The sequence below is a fragment of the Muntiacus reevesi genome, chromosome 13 (assembly GCF_963930625.1).
Source record: "Muntiacus reevesi chromosome 13, mMunRee1.1, whole genome shotgun sequence".
Taxonomy (NCBI): Eukaryota; Metazoa; Chordata; class Mammalia; order Artiodactyla; family Cervidae; genus Muntiacus; species Muntiacus reevesi.
In genome coordinates this window covers 31,878,309-31,898,734 of record NC_089261.1, presented here as the reverse complement: position 1 = coordinate 31,898,734, position 20,426 = coordinate 31,878,309, and the positions used below count along the sequence as shown (strand labels likewise).

Sequence of the window (20,426 nt, the reverse complement as noted above, 5' to 3'; positions counted from 1 at the left end):
TTCTGTGGCCCTTTCAAGGGGCTCCGTGAGGTCACGACTATTTCTATAATAACACTGAAAGAGGTTTTGCTTTTTTTAATGATGTTTACAAAATTTGCAATCATGGGGTGAATCTGTTGGTGCCTTAGGATGAATCAAAGCTGGCACCAGAACCTCCCAAGGGTCAAACTGCTCTCTGTGGCCAATGGACTCATGTGAAAAGACACATGGAATCCATGCATGATTCAATCAAGAAAGTCCTTGATGAAGCATTTGTATGTTGATGATGTTTTTAAGTCTTTACCTTTAAGTGTACACCTTTTGAATATTCTGGGTAACAAAATGGAAAGTGTATATAAAGCACTTCTACTGCTTCTCACAGTGCAGTGGTTGTCTTGAGGAAAACTGCTTATTCAATTGTTTGAATCAGGGGCTAAGCTCACTGCAGAGTTTTTCTTTTAAAACTATTTTAACTTGTGAGAATAATTCCATTTCTCTTATTATTTTTAGAAAGTGTAGCAATTTCTTGTAAAATTGTTAACGTGTAACAAGTGTATCAGTGTTATTTTTCAATGAGTTAATGCATAGCTATTCAATTTTTTTCAGTTTTAATTTCTATATGGTAGATAACCACATCAAAGAGGCTTTTGAGGCTCCCATCCTTTTAAGAATGTCAAAATGTTCTAAAATAAAAAAAGTTGGAGCACTGTGGTTCTAGGGTAATTTTTCTGAAATAAACTTAACTTTGCCTGTATGGATTTCCTCTGTGGCTCAGTGTAAAGAATCTGCCTGCAATGAAGCAGACTCAGGTTTGATCCTTGGGTTGGGAAAATCCCCTGGAGGAGGAAATGGCAACCCACTCCAGTATTCTTGTCTGGACAATTGCATAGACAGAGGAGCCTAGTGGACTATTGTCCATGGGGTGGCAAAGAGTTGGACATGACTGAGCACACACGCATGCAGTTATTTGCTTGTATAGGCTCTAAAAACTTCAACGTCATTACATTTTTGTAATTCTAATATTCTTTGATTTTGATTTTAAGACTGAGCTTTTTACACAATATTGGATAGAGGAAAACATGGAGGTCCGGCCTGATAAGAGGTATTTTAGTAGTTTAGTATCTCCATTAGACAGACGTCAATAGGAACCAGCATCCGTTCCTTCATTTTCCCCCACAGACTTTACTTAGAGTATGTACATTGCACAAAACCTGATGTGGTCAACGTGGAGGATGTACAGTGAATCACACTTAGAGATGATGGATTGCAATCTCCCAGAAAGCAGGAATCTTGTCTTCTCTACACTGGGGGCAGTGTGGAAGAGGTAGAATTTGGTAGAAACCCACATCATTCATAGCTGAGTCTCCTTGGGCAGGTTCCTTAGCTTCATTGAGATTTTTTCTTTATTTGCTAATATGAGAGAAAAAAAATGATACCTTTGGCTCAGCTGGTAAATAATCTGCCTGCAATGCAGGAGACCCAAGTTCAATCCCTGGGTCAAGACGATCCCTTGGAGAAGGAAATGGCACTCCACTATGCTTACCTGGGAAACTCCATGGACAGAGGAGCCTAGTGGGGTACAGTCCATGGGCCCATAGAGTCAAACGTGACTGAATGACTGAGAACATATATGTGTGTATAACTGAAATCCCATGGACAGAGGAGCCTGGCGGGCTATACTCCATGGGGTCGCAAGAGTCGGACTTGGTTAAGCGACTAAACCACCAACAACAACTTTTTGGGTTATTTTAATAATTAGAAACTGTATGATACAAATTGCTGTGGCAATAGCCTTGGATTTTATTTCCAAGCTACATAAAGGGCTTTATTTTATAGCTTTTTGCCAACCCAGGGAGCATAAAAACAAATCCATTTTCAAACAGGAAATTCTATACATATGTGTAAAAATAATCTTTTTAAAGTTTAATTTATTAAAGCAGAATTCATTTTTTACTTTTCTGATTTTTCCCTTCTATCTTTATTGAGGTATAATTGAGAAATACAATTGAAAATACTTAAAGTGTACAATGCTGTGATTTGGAGATGTGATTTATATATACATTATGAAATATTTACCACAGTCAAGCTAATTAGCAGATTCATCACCTCACAGAGTTAACCTTTGTGTATGTATATGTTGAGAATGTGTAAGATCTACTCTGTTAGCACATTTCAAGTGTACAATACACTGTTGTTAAATATAATCTGATCCTCAGAACTCATCCAGCTCCTCCCATCCAAAGACTAACCAGGCCCGACACTGCTTAGTTTCCAAGATCAGACGCGATCGGGTGTGTTCAGGATGGTATGGCTGTAGACAGAAATTATCCATCTTCTAACCAAAAGTTTATTTCCTTTGACCCACTCCACAGCCCCTGGCAACCACCATCCTACCCTCAAGCAATATTTATTTTTAAATAGCCAAAGAATAATCAGTCTAGCAGAATTAACTTTTTATAAGAGAGCCAGTTTCCATGAATAATGAATTTCAATATCTTTAGGATATATTACATTAAGTTGTGTTAATCATTGTAAAAGAAAGAATATTTCATGGTGCTTGTTAAGGATGGTGAATGAGACTTTATCCAGGACCATCGAGACAGGTGTAGGGATCACTGTGATGGGATTTGACAGGGAGGCAGGGAGAAAGATGGGGCTCCATGCAGCCGTGCAGGTGGGGATTTATAGCCAAGGAGCAGAGGAGGGGTCATGGGGTAGACAAGGGCTAATAGCAAACATCAGGGGGAAGGGGAGTTCCAGGTAAAGTGGCCTGACCAGATTCTTGCTAAAGACAGGTGACAAGACTTCACCTTGAGGATGGTGGAAGCTGAGGACCCAGGTTAGCTATTAAGTGTGATCAGGTAACTCCGAGAGTAAGGACTTTTTAAGGTTCTTGCTAAAAGTTAATTTTATAAGGAAGTGCCCCGTTAGGCTTAGGAGAATTCAGGAGACTAAAGTTTGGTCAAGCAAAGTAGTTGTGTCACCAAAATCAGAATTATGTTTTAGTGCAGTCATTTAGTTTGTTTTTACTTATTTTTGTGACTATCCTTATGATAAAATACTACATGATAGGGGACAATAAAGCTGATAGAAATTTCATAAAAATGCTAAAAGTGAATGCATGTCAAGTTGAGCAAAGCAAAAGCTTTTAATGACGCTGCCCTGAGATGTAAATGTACATTGTTTTAAAATTACCGGACAACCCTATTTAATGTTAAATCTTGAAAAATACTATCTCAGTTCACTGGAAAAAAAGCATTTTTAAGAAACAGTACTTATAATCAAGGTTATTTTATTGCTATTTTAAATTTATTTGCTTCATATAAATCCATTCTATAAATGAGAACTTGATAAAATGTAAAAATTATTGTTTCTCTTGGTCCAAGTGCTCTTTAGAAATCTTTACAGGAAGGTGGGTGTGCCTTTGATAGAGGCTATTTTCATGCAGCCCTGCTTGTGCAGATTACAGAATGTGAATTTTCTTTTCTTTAAAAATAGATTGTCACTTCCCTGGTGACTCTTTCCAGAGTCTTTCTGTGGCAGGATGATGTTTGATTTCTGGTATTTATTCAGAGTTACATGAATTCAAAATATTACATCTGTTGAGACTTCCCTAGAGGCCCAGTGATTAAGACTCAGTGCTTCCACTGCAGGGGGCACGGGTTCCGTCCCTGGTCTGGGAACTAAGACCCCACGTGCAATGTGGCATGGTCAAAACAAAAACAAACAAACAAAATTATTCTATCTATAGAAACAGATCCAAATATATTGTAGCATTAAAAATAGCTTTACTTATACATAAAAAATTAAGAAAAAAATAGGCCTCCCTGGTGGCTCAGAGGTTAAAGCGTCTGCCTACAATGCGGGAGACCTGGGTTCAATCCCTGGGTCGGGAAGATCCCCTGGAGAAGGAAATGGCAACCCACTCCAGTATTCTTGCCTGGAGAATCCCATGGACGGAGGAGCCTGGTGGGCTACAGTCCATGGGGTTGCAAAGGGTCGAACCCGACTGAACGTTCTATATATGAAAATACTATTATGTCTTTACTTATGGTTCAGAAATGGGACGTAAACTGGAGAGTCTGTCTTGAACTGATACTCAGTGATTGTTATCCTTCAATGTGGAGCTCTGGATTATAGGTGGTGTAAAGCCTGTTTGCAGAGGCCAAGGCACAGGGGAACTCATGCCCATAGTTAGATATATGTACTGTAAATGATTTTTACTTTCCTCATTGTTTGTAAGCTGCTCTGCTGGGCATTTGCATGCATACTCATTTAACAGGCTACCTGTTGCCATGGTAACACAGAAGGAAAATGAAACCTATTCTTTTCTGAGGTGAGAGTTCCTCAGCAAGACAGATGCAGGCTGGTGAGAACCTCTGCTTTTGTTTTTGCTTTGTCAAGTTCCTAAGGTATCAGGCCAGGTCTGTGATCACAGGTACTGTGGGGGCCGTGGGGTTTGTCTGAAGTTGCCCTTCTCTATGATCTGGTGGACATCCACACATCCATTAGCCCACAGGGATCCAAATATGGCCCCACTGATGACATGGCAGCCATGTATTGATTGACATCAAGACAAACCCAAGTACAAGGATTTCCCAGTGTGAGTTATTATTAGCTGATGGATAAATAAGCGCATCTGTTTGTGTTTCTCTTTCTTGGGTGGGGATGATAATGTTAGTGATTCTCATGCATTTTCTAAAGACAAATGAGATGTCAAATGAGATCACTGAAATTCAAAGGAATTTTCCAGAAAACTGCGAATTACAGTCCTGTTGTTACCTCTGTCACATCTTCTTGTCAAGTGTTTATCAGATGTCTCTTACAAGCAGGATGTCATGCGGACTCCCTGTGGGCTGGGAGACTTCTGGTCCAATAGTAACATTGAACCCACATGGAGACGCCATCCAGGAGCAGATGACGAGCACAAGCAGCTCTGTTCTTTGCTCCCTGCCCATCTTTCCCCACTCGTTAATACTGGATGCTGTTTTTAAAAGACCCACGTCTTACTCTGCCAGCATGATTTTATTTACTTGACTCTTCCTAGAGAAGAGTGCTTTGGAGGAGCTTTGTAAATAGCCAGATTCAAAGTGGATACCAACCATCAGGAAAATTCTCTTAACGATAAAATTTTATCAAGTGCCTGCTCTGTGCCAAGTGTTGGATGAGTTACTGTGCTAACACTTTGCATATTTTATTGCGCAGTTTAAGCTTTCTCTCTAAAAATGCAGTTTTCTTTGTAAAATTGCAGTTTTTAATTTTTATTTTATTTATTTATAATTTTTAACATTAAAATTTAAGTATACTTGATTTATAATGATTCAGGTGTATGACCAAGTGATTCAGCTTTATATATATGTTTTATATATATATATATATATATATATGTTCTTTTTTGGGGCTTCTCTGGTAGCTCAGCAGTAAAAAATCTGCCTGCAATGCAGGAGACACAGGAAATGTGAGTTTGATCCCTGGGTCTGGAAAATCCCCTGGAGAAGGGCATGGCAACCCACTCCTGTATTTTTGCCTGGAGAGTCCAGTGGACAGAGGAGCCTGAGGTGATACAGTCCATGGGTCGCAGAGAGTCAGACATGACTGAAGTGACTGAGCATTTACACACATGTTCTTTTTCATATTACTTTCCATTATAGGTTATTAAAAAATGTTGACTATAGTTCCCTGTGTTCTCTTATTGTTTATCTATTTTATACCTTGTAATGTGTATATTTTAATTCCCAATTTCCAATTTATTTCTCTCTCCCCAAAAGGTGGCATTTTTAAAACAAATAATTTGAAAAGAGATGATGAGAAGCTTGAGGTATTGACTTAACAGACCAGAAGCACACACACACACATGTGCTCACTCAAACCTTCAAATAAAGTATGGAAAGACAGGTAGAAAAATAGGGTGATAACATTACCTAAAAGAATTGAATGAAAGAAATTTTTGAATCGGAGAGTTTCTTATCTGTGTTCGAAAGTATCTCTTCATTTTAGTCTCTCCAGCTTCTGAGCACATCTGGCCTTGGTTCCCTTCGGTTCCTGTTCTGATGTCTCCTGATGGCCTGCTCCCTGCCTTCTCCTCTTCCAGCCTTGTGGGAGAAGGTGGTGGTGGAGCCTGCAGACACATCCATTTCTCAGTTTTCCCTGTAGACACCGGGCCCTTGGTCCACTCTGGCTCCGAGTCCTTGGCTTCATGTCCCCTTTACCTGCAGGAAATGGACCCAGACTGTGCTGCTCCAGGTGTGGTCAGGCACCTGGGTTAGTCCAGACCCATCCGCAGAGAGAGAAGGGCAAACACTGCAGATGAACATCTAGAAACTTTGATATCTGTTTGGTACAGTGGTTTTGTCTGTTGAATCTAACAAGACATTTGGTTGGTATTTTGTATCTTTTAAAATTTCATTTCTCTTGTAATAAATTATTTTGTTTTATTGTATTATCTTTTTAAAAAAAAAGTTTCATTAGAAGGGCAGTGAATACATTCCTAAGAACATTTATCATAGTATGGTCTTTATGAAGCTCTTGTTCCCTGAATTCTTGAGATGATTAGATGACTCTAATGGAAGCACTTCTAGCTGTGAGTGATGATGTTCATTTATTTATTTATTGAAGTGTAGTTAATTGACAATGTTGTGTTAATTTCAGGTGTAGAACAGAGTGATTCAGTTATACATATATAGATATAAATTCTTTTTTAGATTATTTTCCTATTATAGGTCATTACAAGATATTGAATATAATTCTCTGTACTGAACAGTAGGACCTTGTTGGTTACGTTTTATGTATAGTAGTGTGTATATGTAAATCTCAAGCTCTTAATTGATCCCTCCACCTTTACCTTTCAGTAACCATAAGTTTTTTTTTTCTATGTTTGTGAGTCTGTTTCTCTTTTGTAAATAAGTTCATTTATATAATTTTTTTCATTCCATGTTTCAGTGGCATCAGATGGTATTTGTCTTTCTCTGTCTTATTTCAGTTAATATGATAATATCTATTTTATTGTCTTTTAACAAAGCAACAGTCCACATGGAATGTGAAGCCCTGGGAAGGAAAAGACAAAAATACCAGGTTTTTCACGGTAGATCATTTGAGAAGTGACCATCTAACATACCCTCAGGTTCTCTAAAATGTCTTTTGATTTCCTGCCTTCATGCCTTTGCCTGTTTTTTAGCTAATATGACCTATCTCTTAAATCCCAACTGTAATATCCTCTTCTACATGAATTTTGCCTGAACTTTTCATTGAAGTTCATTGTGTTTCTGCAGAAACCTTGTGACCAGTGGTTATTGCAAGTAGGATCATTTAACCTTCTGTACAAACTCACTTGTCTTTCTATAGCACCATCTTTGAAGGCTGTCCCTGGGAGATACACTCAGGGTAGATAAGAGATGCACTTTGAAGGGGTGGACACCTGCTTTAGAATCCTGAGTTTTATCATGTATGAGCTGAGGGACCCTGAGTCATCAGCTAGCCTGTCTGCACAACAATGTCCTCATTTATAAAATGGGGTTCTTGGTAGCACCTAGGTCTTAAGGTTGCTATGAAGATTGAATAATCTATGTAAAGATTTAAGTGTACAATTCCTGGCACATACAAAACATGCAATCAATGAATGCTATTATGTTTTACATTATTAATATTAACATGTTTGAAATATTTTAATTGCCTTTGTTCACACAATAAAATTAGTTATTTAACTGTTTTACTTTGAAGAAATAGAGATAAGAAACTCCCACAATTGTATGGACAGACCCACGTTTTGAAGACACAGCTAGGATGGGCGGGATGCAGAAATGACTGCATTTCTGCAGATTTCTTCTGGGTCTTAGAGAGCTAGTCAGGGCAGCTAAGACTTCCTTGTTTGGACTCTGCACACATAGCTTGAGTCACTCATAGATACTTTTTCTTACAGACAAAACTTATACAACCAAAAGGAAAATGGGATTAGAAAAAGAAACTTCAGAAAGGCCAGATATCTAAAAATACCCCCACCAACAAAATATTTGGCTGGAACATCTGAATTTTCTGAGTATAATTTTAATTAGGTAAAGATTGAAAATATGTATTTTTCTAAAAGAGGAAAGAGTAATTTTATGGAAAATAATGATTGTCATGAATCTTCAGATGCCTTCAGAAGATCGATTTTGCAAAAGACTTTTCTTGTTTTAAGGAGTGAGAAGATATGAATTTGAACAAGCTGCTGCAATGGTGATCAACACGTAACTGCTTAACTAACAAGATTTCCTCCCAAACTGGCTTTTTTGTAGGATTATTATCTAAAAACATAGAGAGGAAGTTGGCAACTGTGGTGCTTGATCATGTGATTGTTGTTCAGTTGCTCCATCATGTCTGACTCTTTGCGATCCCATGGATGGCAGTAGGCCAGACTTTCCTGTCTTTCACCATCTCCTGGAGCTTGCTCAAACTCATGTCCATCACATCAGTGATGCCATCCAGCCATCTCATCCTCTGTCGTCCCCTTCTTCTCCTGCCCACAATCCCTCCCAGCATCACAGTCTTTTCAAATGAGTCAGTTCTTCACGTCAGGTGGCCAAAGTATTGGAGCTTCAGCTTCAGCATCAGTCCTTCCAATGAATATTCAGGACTGATTTCCTTTATGATAGACTGTTTTGATCTCCTTGCAGTGCAAAGGACTCTCAAGAGTCTTCTCCAACACCACAGTTCAAAAGCATCAGTTCATCGGTGCTCAACCGTCTTTATGGTCCAACTCTCACATCCATACATGACTACTGGAAAAACCATAGGTTTGACAATACAGACCTTTGTTGGCAAAGTAATGTCTCTGCTTTTTAATGTGCTGTCTAGGTTTGTTATAGCTTTTCTTCCAAGGAGTAAGTGCCTTTTAATTTCATGGCTGTATTCACTGTCCACAGTGATTTTGAAGTCCATGAAAATAAAGTCTCTCACTGTTTCCACTGTTTCCCCATCTATTTGCCATGAAGTGATGGGACCAGATGCCATGATCTTAGTTTTTGAATGTTGAGTTTTCAGCCAGTTTTTTCCTCTTTCACCTTCATCAAGAGGCACTTTAGTTCCTCTTTGCTTTCTCCCTTAAGTGTAGTATCATCTGCATATCTGAAGTTATTGATCTTTCTTCCCACAATTTTGATCATGTGATAGTTAAATGAAATGATTGTTTTCCTGTGTGCTCTAGACAAGTGAATATATTAAAACCATATTATGGATACATAGATGTCTAGAATATGCTTTGTTAGGTCTTAAAAAGTAGGTGAACTCTACTCAAAGTAAGCAGAAATATATTCAAGATAAAACTGAATTAAATGCCAAGCAAAATGACACTTAATTTAAAGGAGTGGATAATGATTTTGTGGTCAGATTATTTTGGATATATTGAATGTCAATTTGAAAGAGAGCCCATAAGAACAATTCTGGGAAGACCTAGGGAGTGATATTTAAGAGCTGCTTAGGCCCTTAGGAGACAAGGCCAGTAAACAAAGACATAGTTTACTATAGGGGAGGCTAAGAAAAACAAAGTAAAGCAATTATTTTAAGCCTTACAGTGTGATTCTCTGTATGTGTACACACACACACACACACACACACACACACACATACACACCCCATTTGAAAAGTGGTGATATACTCACCAAGTACATGCATTATCTGAATAAAAGGAGCGATAAACATTTTTGGAAGAGAAGTTAGGCTGAAATCACACACCTACTTTCATTAACAGGGTCTGTGAGACTTGAATGGCACAACAGTCTGACAGGGAAGTGGTGAAATCATCATAGACTGTTGAATGATTCAAATTGGATCAGACAAAATGCTTTAAAAATACACTGTTGGGGGGAAAAAACATGCACCATTGGAAACAATCTCACGTTGGGAAGGCAGTAAAAAGATGGACCTAGAGCCCATCACACAGAGTGAAGTAAGTCAGAAAGAGAAAAATAAATATATTTTAAGGCATATATATGGAATCTAGAAAAATGGTACTGGTGACCCTATTTGCAAGGCAAGAATAGAGATGCAGATGTAGAGAATGGGCTTGTGGACACAGCAGGGGAAGGAGAGAGTGGGATGACTTGAGAGACTAGCTTTGAAACGTATTAGGTTGGTACCAAGGTAATTGCAATGTTGGACTGCGAATTTTAAATCGTTATAACTAGGCTCAAACACATCTTTATTTATCAAATAGGAACGATTACACTCAATACATTTTTGCCAACTGGAAATAAGTTTGCTTATTCCTGTAGTGTAAAAATTCATGCTTCCAGATTCCATGGAGTCTTGGAAAGCATTTTCTGTTTCCTGCTAGTTGTGGAAGCATTTTCCTTGCCAAAAGTTGTTGAGATGCTTGAAGAATTGGTAGTCAGTTGGCAAGTGGTCAGGTGACTATGGCAGATGAGGCAAAACTTCGTAACCCAATTCACTGAACTTTTAAAACATTGGTTGTGCAACATACAGGTTGGTGGTGTTGTGGAGAAGAAATGGGCACTTTCTGTTGACCAAAGCTGGCTGCAGGCATTGAAGCTTTCAGTGCATCTTATCGAGTTGCTGAGCATACTTCTCAGATGTAATTATTTCATCAAGATTCAGAAAGCTGTATTGGGTCAGACCGGCAGCAGACCACCAAAGAGTGATCATGACTTTTTTTAGTACAAGCTTGGCTTTGGGAAGTGCTTTGGAGCTTCTTGTCAGTCCAACCACTAAGCTGGTCATTCACTGGTTGTTTTATGGAATCCACTTTTCGTCTCATGTCACACTCCAATCAAGAAATCATTCATTGTTGTTGCATAGAATAAAAGAAGAGACACTTCAAAACAATTGTTTTGATTTGCGATCAACTCGTGAAGCACCCGCTTATGAAGCTTTTTCACCTTTCCAATTTGCTTCAAATGCCCAATGACTATAGAATGGTCCTGTTGAGTTCTTCGGTAACTTCTGTAGTTGTAAGAGGATCAGCTTCCATGATTGCTTTCAACTGGTCCTTGTCAACTTCTGATAACCAGTCATTTCACACTCATCTTAAAGGCTCTTGTCTCCTTTGCAAAACTTCTTGACCTACTTCTTGACTCACTGCACGGTAGAGTTGTTTGCAGTTCCTGGGCCAAATGCATTGTTGATGTTACAAGTTGTCTCTGCTGCTTTATGACCCATTTTGAACTTGAATAAAAAAGTCACTCGAATTTGCTTTGTGTCTAACATCATTTCTGTAGTTTAAAATAAATATAAAATAAACAGCAAGTAATAAGTCATTAGCAAAATAAATAAAGCAAGATATGTGCATTAAAATGATGTATAACAACCACATTTATTTAAGAATGTATTCCAACGTCAAATGGCAAAGTTCGACAATGTAAAACTGCAATTACTTCTGCACCAAACTAATATATCACGATGTGTAAGATAGATAGCCAATAGTAATTATAAAAGGATGCTCTAAGTTGCTCTGTCTCACCTCTAACTCTTAGTGCTTTCTTGTAGTCTAAAAACAGAAAGATATAATATTTATAGAGTACTGGAGGTTAGGGCCTAGATGCTAAATTGCTTGTTATCAAACAATATTATATGTGATACCCCTGGTTTTGTTGTAGTGACAACAGAAATGCTGCTATTTGTTTTGGTCCTTTCCCGCTACTAGAAATCAACAATGAAGAAAGAGCTTAGAGTTCAGAGCACCGTTTAAGAACTGGTTGGTAGATGTGTCCTTACAAGTAAAACTCTAAACACGCTTACCCAACACAACACACCTTAATGTTGTAGCCAAAGTGAAATAAGATTAAGCTTTCTCCCATATATAATGTCATTGTAATTGGATAAAAGCATACAATGATGATGGGAATAGGGTATAGAGACTCTTTGAGAATTATTAGCTACTGTATATTAAAAAAAAGGGATGATCAATGAGAATCAGCTCCTTGAAGAGGTATTTTTTACATTCTCCCTGACCCCTTGATGGTAACTTGAATAACTGGCAAGCACATACCACCTCTTCATATCATTTGATTTCCCTTATATTCAAATCAGTCAAGATAATACATAAAAGGAATCAACTGAGGAGAAAGGAGTAAATTCATTTTTCATTTTTCTAGTAGTTTCCAACTTATGCTTTTTTCATTTAACCACAGTGATGTGGTTGGGGCTCTCTTGCTCACCTTTGGGAAACATTCAACCAGGCCTGGGAGCTTATGTGCCTTGAGACAGCCAGTGTGACATTTTTGTATAAACCCTGGTTAGGCCCATGATCTCACAGATCAGCTTGCCTGAAGCTAGTTCTGCCAAGGTCCCCTGATCTGTATACTGTTTCTTGACCAGCACCATACCCTCTGAACTGTCCAAGAGGCTGGTGGCTCATGGAACACCTCATCCCATGTGACTGCTTTTATATAAATTTCATAGAAAATTGGCTTACACTAACTTCTTATATAACCACTGCTTCCCAAAGTATGCTTTTGGATGCAAAGTCCACTTACCTGCAGAAAGCAGAGAGGAGGGTCATTTTTCTGATCGTGGGTTTGCTGTGTTAGCGAGGCAAAACTAAACTGATTCATTTCCCTCTGGAAGTAGTGCTGGTTTGGGCGGGGTGCTGGCCCTGGGTGACATTTGCCTCAGTGCCTGGCCCACTGCTGGGTGGTAGAAGATATTACATAGACATTTGTTGGATGAATCAATGCAGGATTTTTGCAATGTAGGCTCAATTTTGGTACTACTCTTTCTGCATTTCTGTCTTAGCAACTGACGACCTAGAGTGACCAGCCCTATAGGGTCTGCAAGAAAACAGGAGGAAGAGAAGAGATGGGAGTTTAGTAAATAAAAGAATAAAAGACTTAAAATGAAAAAATAATAGAAATGACAGCTTGGGGACTTCCCTAGTGGTCCAGTAGTTACGACTCTGTGCTTCAATATGCAGGAGACAGAGGTTTAATCCCTGGTTGGGGAATTAAGATCCCACGTGCTGGGTGGTACTACCAAATCATTAAAAAATAAAGACAATCTGTGTTGAGCCGTCTTTTGAATCTTGAGCATACATACAATCTTTGACTAGACAAACTATTCAATGTGGTGTATTAGGGGGAAATGTGGCATTTCAAAGACAAACACAACTGCGTCTGAATCTTAACTTTGCTACTTACTAAAATTCTATGCAGAGTACAATGTTTAACCTCTCTGAAGCTCAGTTTTCCTTCACTGAAATGAAGAAACTACTTTTTGTTTTGGAAGCTTGTTTTGTGGTCAATCATTTCATACAGTGTGTGCATGTGTGTCTCAACAATAGTGAGGACAGTTTTCATTTTTGAGTATCTTCTAGATGCCTGGGTCAGGCTGGAGTGTATCCAGACACTTTTGTGTCCTTAACCCACCAAAAGTACAATAATAGTATGATTCCATTGAGACTCAGTATTGTAAAGGGAGCTATACAAGTTTGCGGAACTGCAAAGAAGAAACGAGTTTAAATTTATCTAACTACTTAGCCTAGGCTTTAATTTACCATGATTAATAAACATTATTTTTTCCCTTGCCAAAAAGATATGGAAGTAACCCAATTCTCCCTTTCCTAGTTAAGGTCTGCCCTCTGTAGGGTGGTCGCCCTACTCCCACAATAAACCCCAATAAACCAAAGTGTTCTGCTCATTCATTTAGAGTCTAACTTTGCGCTCCATTATCATTGGGCTATCATTGTTGGATATCACATCTTTTCCATAGGTTTGTTCTCAGTAACTTGGAGTTTTATACTGTAATACTAAAATCCAGAGAGAGTTAGGGAATGCAGTAAACTTTTGGAGCCACTGAGACAGCCCAGATTTTCTGGATGTATCCAAGTACAGTGATTCGTATCTTCTGTTCCAAGTAGCATCAGAGATTCTTCTGGCCACACATTGACATATGATGTCAGTGGGAACTCTGAATGTGGAGGGTGGAGATGCTTAGTTTGGATGATCTGCCTATGGAGCTGTTAATGGAGCTGGGTCAGAAGGATATGAAATTTGGACTTATTCTGACAGTTAATTAAACGAACCTGGCCCCAATTAAATTCTGGCAAGTCAACCACTTGGAAAGTACTTGTTCTTTGGAAATCTAACTTTCCCAAGTTTTGTTTTTACTCAGTATCTTGGATTTTGTTTTTGTCTTCCCTTTCAGATTTATAATCGCCTGGATACCAATTGCTGTGGGTTCCGACCTCGGAAGGAAGATGCCTGTGTACAGAGTGGACAGAGTTCAAAATGCGACAACCAGGATTCCGTGGTTCTAGCCCACATTGTTCAGCGAAAGCAGGACCCAAGACACTTGGTTTTTATAGATAACAAGGGTTTCTTTGACAGAAGTGAAGATAACTTGAACTTCAAACTCTTAGAAGGCATCAGAGAGTAAGTTTCCTGATATAGTAACATCTGTAGGATTTTGCATTTCTATTGAATACGTAGTAAGGTTTGAGAAGACTCATATCCTATGTCTGATCAATTTAACCCTTAAAGAGAATCTGGGAATGGAGGCGCAGAGAAGGGAACCAAACCCAAGGGAAGTAGAAAAAGGGTGCAACCAGGTTTCACTGTAACTAACCTGTGCAACCTACAGAGGTCCCGCTGCCTTTCATAGGCATCATATTGCTTGGCCCTCAGTGTGAAAATCCAGGTGGGATGAGGTTGGAAGCATGCAGGCCTCTCTGGAGTAGGAACTAGCCTGGTGAAGGTGAGCAGGTCACAGGGGCTCCGTTACAGGGTGCAGGATGGGGGAACCAACAGACATTCAAATACTGACAAGGCAGGATGTCCCAGGGCAGAATAAACTCAGTGACTTTGATAAACACATGGGAAGTTAGAGGCAACCTGCTGTGTAGAACACAGTAGCCAAGAATAATGGCTGTTCAATTCAGGGTTTCTGAGTATTTGGAAATCCTTCTGTAGACATAGATTATGGGGACAAGTATCTTGAGCTTACACTCAAGAAGTATTTGGAAATAAAGGAAACTAACATGCTCCATAGTGGCAGGGACCTCACTGTAGAGTCTGAGATATTCCTCCCCAAACGTGGGAACTGAAGCTACATTTCAGACTCCCCTTCATAAGCACCCATTCATTGTCTGTCTTTCTTTTTTTTTAATTGATTAATTTTTGATTGCACTGGGTCTCCATTGCTGCACGTGGCCTTTCTCTAGTTACGGTGAATGAGGGTTTTTTGTTGTGGAGCCCAGGCTCTGTAGTTATGGCTTGCAGGGTATAGAGTGTGGAATCAGTAGTTGTGGTCCGTGGACTTAGTTGCCCATGGCATGTGGGATCTTCCGGGATCAGTGATCAAACCTGAATCCCCTGAATTGGTAGGTGGATTCCTATCCACTGCACCACCAGGGAAATTCCCTTCATTGTCTTTCAGCCTTGGTCAGAGATCAGGGTCACTAAGAAACTGGGGTGTGTGTCTGAGACTTGAAAATAGGAGGGTGCTCTAGTGAGACAGTCCACCAGCCTTGTGAAGCTGAGTGATTGCTGGGGACACAGGAGCAAGTCTAAAATTGAGGGTAGAACCCAGGTCCCTCCAACCCCAAGTCCAGCCATTTTTCTGCAGTAATTCATGGCATTCCTGCTGTTACTATTTTTCTTGTTAACAAAACCCTGAAGCATATTTCAATAATTCTTCCTAGCATCATGAATTAGGTAATGGGGAATTTTATGTATTTCCAGTGCTAGAGTTAATGTGTTTCAGGATATCCATTTTCATGAGTTCTTGCCATGACTTTCTCTGTTAATACCCATTTCTTACATCTCTGTGGATGGAAGGTAAAATATAAGTGTCTGCTAAGTGTCTGAGCTGAGAAAATTTTATGTGTAGGAAAATTTACATACCAGTGGCATCACTTACTAAGTTGATATTATGGAGTCTTCTTAAATCCCTGAATTTCCTCTTAGAATTAATAGTGCCTGGAGAATCTATCTCTCTCATACATTCATAAAAATATGAATAACATTTTACTTATGCTTTCAAAGGAGATTTAGCCCTAAATGCATTATAAGGAGTAATGGGTTTAAAGTTAAATCTTCTTTGAATATGCAATTTCCACATTCAAAAGCAAAAATGAAGATTTCACTAACCCAGATTTATGCATAGAATATTTCCATTAATCAGCATAGTGCAGAGTCAGGCAATTTTTTTTTTATTTTCCTTTATGCAAAGGATTAGACACTAAAGAGATCCATGAATGTAGCCGTTTCATTTTGTACATTCTGCCAGAGCTAAGTTAGTTCAAGGGCCAGAGAATTAATAAATCATGGATTATTAATACTTCCTATAGCAAAAATGCTTAATTAATACTATGGTTACTAAACTCTAAAGGACATGTCTTTGGGGTGTTCAGAGCATCTGATTAACATTCTTTAATTCCACACTTTCTCAGACTCGTTAAGCACGTCCAGCTCTTTGGCCTTTGGTCTCTTGGCAGCATCAGAAATGCTGGAACATATGGACTGCTGTATTCATGCCCCTTCAGTGCCATCCCCAGCTTGATCCATTGACATTTGGAAAAGATGCTTAGAGGACTGAAGCTCTTGGCAAACTGTACTCTTGGAACAAATATATATTCTGTTTTAGTTTTTAAGGAACTACTAAATTTACTCTTAAACCCCAGTATTTGTACTGTACTTTTATCAGCATTTTAATGAAAGCTGGGAGAGAGGCCAAATTGGAGATTCAGCAAAATGTTGCTTTTAATTTTGAACCAGAAATTTTACTAAGTCCTTTAGATAATATATGTGCTGTATCCCTTCCTTTATTCTTTCTAAATGAGGAGCAGAAATCATAATGCCCTTCTTTAGGTAATTCAGCAAGGATCCCTCTAAATTGACCTCAGGTTTTCCAAAGAGGTGCTTCCTTGTGGAGTACCCTGGCCCTCAAACTTGAGTTTTGCTAAATTTATTTGAAAACAACTTAATATTCTGGTCTAATATAATGTTTCCAGATTCTTAGAATTTTTGAAGTATTATCTGAACAAAAGGCATTTCAGTCTTTAATTGGGCATTTTGGTGTGACTTCTTTCTTTACACTACATATATTTTGTATAATTTCTCATTAAGTTCATTCATGCAACTCTGCTTCAGGAAGAGAAATTTACTGAAATTGTCAGCATCTTTTTTTTACTTCTCACATTTTCTTGCATATAATCTCATGTTGACACTTAAGAGGACAGGATTCTACTCAACAGATTAAAGTGGTTTCTTATGGGTGCAATGGAGTTTAAATTTGAGGAAAGTACTTTTCCAGATTATCAGAATTCTTGCTAATTCTGTCCCTGTCTCTGCCTACATATAATGATCTTAAGTAAGACATTGGTATGTCAAGTTCTCAGTGGTATAGAAAACTCAGTTCCTTTGAAATCTGTTCTTCTATTACATAATTATTGAGAAGTGTAAGCTAGACACTGACAGAAATGTTTTGATCCTCAAAGTATTATCTGATAGTATGATTTATACCAGATTAATGACTGGCCGAACCACTGGGCAGGGCATAGTATTTCCAAGCAATTACGAAGAATGAAATATCATTTTCTCTTTTCAGGTTTCCCGAATCTGCAATTTCTGTTTTGAAGAGCCAGCACTTGCGGCAGAAACTCCTTCAGTCTCTGTTTCTTGATAAAGTCTACTGGGAGAGTCAGGGGGGTAGACAGGGCATCGAAAAGCTGATCGATGTGGTAGAACAGAGAGCCAAGATCCTGCTCACCTACATCAATGCACATGGGGCCAAAGTGTTACCTATGAATGAATAACACAAGGTCTTCTGGCTGGTGGTCCAGTCCTTTCAGAGATGAGGCAGTGGAGATGAATACACAAAGTAAATGAATTTAATCTAGTAAATATGATGAGCCTGAGCACAATAGCAGTCTTTAAAAGCTTTTGCAAATATACTGCTCAAATGTATCTGTTTACATTTTCCTTTAACATCATGACCTGGAGTCTCAACATCTGAGCACAGAATGGTTGCAATTTTTATCCCAGTTAGTTGTGTTAAAGCATCTGCCACAGCAGTCAATGGGATAGTATGAACGAGAAGTGGTGATTCCTTTAATAAATCTGATTTGATGCCATTTGCTGGTTTGACCAAATACTAATGGGAACAGTTCTGGGCATCTTTCTGTTGTTGACTGTTAGAACAGACGACAGTTTCAGCGCTACCCAGAGGCAACTCTACACTGGAAAATGGAGGTGTATAACCTTCAGAAACTTCAGACTCTATAGTAATTCTAAGGAGAAATGTTGGTTTATTTGTAAAGCCCCCAGTGTATATTCTATTATATCTAAAAATGATCAGCCAGCTCTGTGATCCTCAACACAAGAATCTCATTTTCCATTCCCTTTTGGAAATGTATTAACATTTTGTCATCAGTATAGAAACCTATATCTGACAGTTTATACATTAGGTAGCTTTACTCTCTGATTTGGTCCAACTTATATCTGGTGGCTTAAAAATTCAATTTTTAGGTATAAAGTTGCATATGTGAAACTACGCTTATTGAGTGTCTTTTGGTTGGATAGATGCTCTTTTTACATTTTTTGTCATTTTTACTAAGGATAAGCTAAAATTTCTGCTTATTTCATAAATAATAGTGGATTTCTTCAAGCTTGTTCTTTGTAATTATATTTAAAAAGAATTAATTGATATTGTCCAGATTTGACAATAGGGCCAGATATTGAGTGTGTTTGAATATATTGTTTGACTTATTCTAATATGAAAAATAGAAGCAAAATAAGTTAAAACCCAACTCTGATCAGTTCTCCTCAAGTGAAATCACATGACTAGAAACAGGAAATTGGAGGATATTTAGCCTCAAACAATTCTCTCTGAACTCTGTTGTTTAGTCAATAAATCGTGTTCGACTCTGCGACCCCATAGACTGTAGCCCTCCAGGTTCCTCTGTGCATGGAATTTTCCAGGCAATAATAGTGGAGTTGCCATTTCCTTCTCTAAAGGATCTTCCTGGCCCAGGGATCGAGCCCATGTCTCCTGCTTGGCAGGTGGATTCTTTACCACTGTACCACATGTCCTTGGAAGCATCTACATCATGGTGTTTGATAGATGTTCACATAGAACATCTATGACTTCTCAGTTCTGCATGTTATTCCTAAAGTACATCCCATTTTCTGTGTTCTAATAAGGGTCGCTCAGAATCACTGAAGTTTAGAACTGCTAGAGACAGTATGATAAAGGCTAACCTATCTATAGATTTTAATTTATACAAACGTTTGAGGCAAAGTGACATAAGATGTAGACAGAGGGAAAGGGGATCATTTGGTCCTCTAATTATAACTTTTCTAGGCTTACATTCAAGTCCTACTTTTCAGCACCCTCACTTCTCAGCTGACCCTTAGAGAGCTGGCCTTCAGACCATACTGTCTTCAGCGTTCCCTCTGTAGCCCTGAGTGCGTCTCCCCACCCTCTGCCCCATACTTTGTAAGTACACGTGGACTCTGCTGAGTCTCCACTGCTACCTGCTGTATTTGGTCTTTTTAAGATCACTTTGTGTCTCAATAATCAGCATATTAATGAGACACTGGCCTAACAGAAGTCTGGAGATGCAAACTCTACATTAAAATAACTCTTTGTCAAGTTGCCTTATACCTTGTCTTATCTAGGTGGCATATTTGCATTTTAATATGCCTTTCATGGAATATACCATCTTGTCCAACTTTGTGATACTGGTGCTGGAAATCCCAGGTTCCTCAGAAGTGGCTTTGATTTTGCATCTTAACCTATACCTCTTCTAGGCAACTTGGTTCTCCAGCTGGTGGGTCTCATTATCTCCAGTTTTTCTGAAATGCAAAGTATCAAATGACAGGTCCAGGAACACATGTTTAATTTAGTCACCTTTGCTTTTTAACAATATATGTTGTTTTAGAATCAGTGAATAATTCATGTTATATTATTTTTGAATAATGGATGACTTCAGGCCAGGCTTTTCATTCTAATAAGTAATACTCTTCTCTTACTGAAACAATGAGAATACTCTGTGCCTTTCAAATGTACTCATTATGCTGCAATTTGGTTCACATTGCACATTATGGGGTTTATTTATAATTTGATAAATTTAAAATAGAGCAGTTTACATAGGCAGACATACAAAAGCTTATTCTTGTGTGATTATTTTTAAACTGATATTATGAAAATAAATACATATCTTAAAAATATGTCATAAAAATGTTAAAAATTAAAGATGTGTACTTTAAATTTTGTCAGTGTTTTTGTTGTTGTTGTTTTATTTTTATCTTGTTTTATAGGTGAACTGCTTTTCAGAAGTGAACTCTGGGGGAATGTTTGCTACCTTTATCCATGATAAAAGAAACAATTGAATAGTCGAGAATTATACTAGACTGTGTTTGTGTATGCATATATTTGATATCATTAATAATGATATTATGCCTTCTCTTGGTGTACATTTAGCACTCTTTTAGGTGGTATGCAAATTACTTAACAGATAT

The 20,426-nt window shown here is 38.3% G+C and overlaps 1 protein-coding gene across 4 annotated transcripts in view; it reads left to right on the top strand.

Moving 5' to 3' along the window:
- GASK1B (golgi associated kinase 1B) overlaps positions 1 to 20,175 on the top strand; it is a 64,858-nt gene extending 44,683 nt beyond the window's left edge. For all 4 annotated transcript variants that reach the window (XM_065904127.1, XM_065904126.1, XM_065904129.1 and 1 more), the window contains exons 4-5: positions 14,110 to 14,336; positions 17,512 to 20,175. In XM_065904127.1, coding sequence (XP_065760199.1) covers positions 14,110 to 14,336; positions 17,512 to 17,719 — 435 coding nt within the window. In that variant the 3' untranslated portion in view covers positions 17,720 to 20,175. The remainder of the gene's footprint in view (positions 1 to 14,109; positions 14,337 to 17,511) is intronic.
- Positions 20,176 to 20,426: the final 251 nt, after the last annotated feature.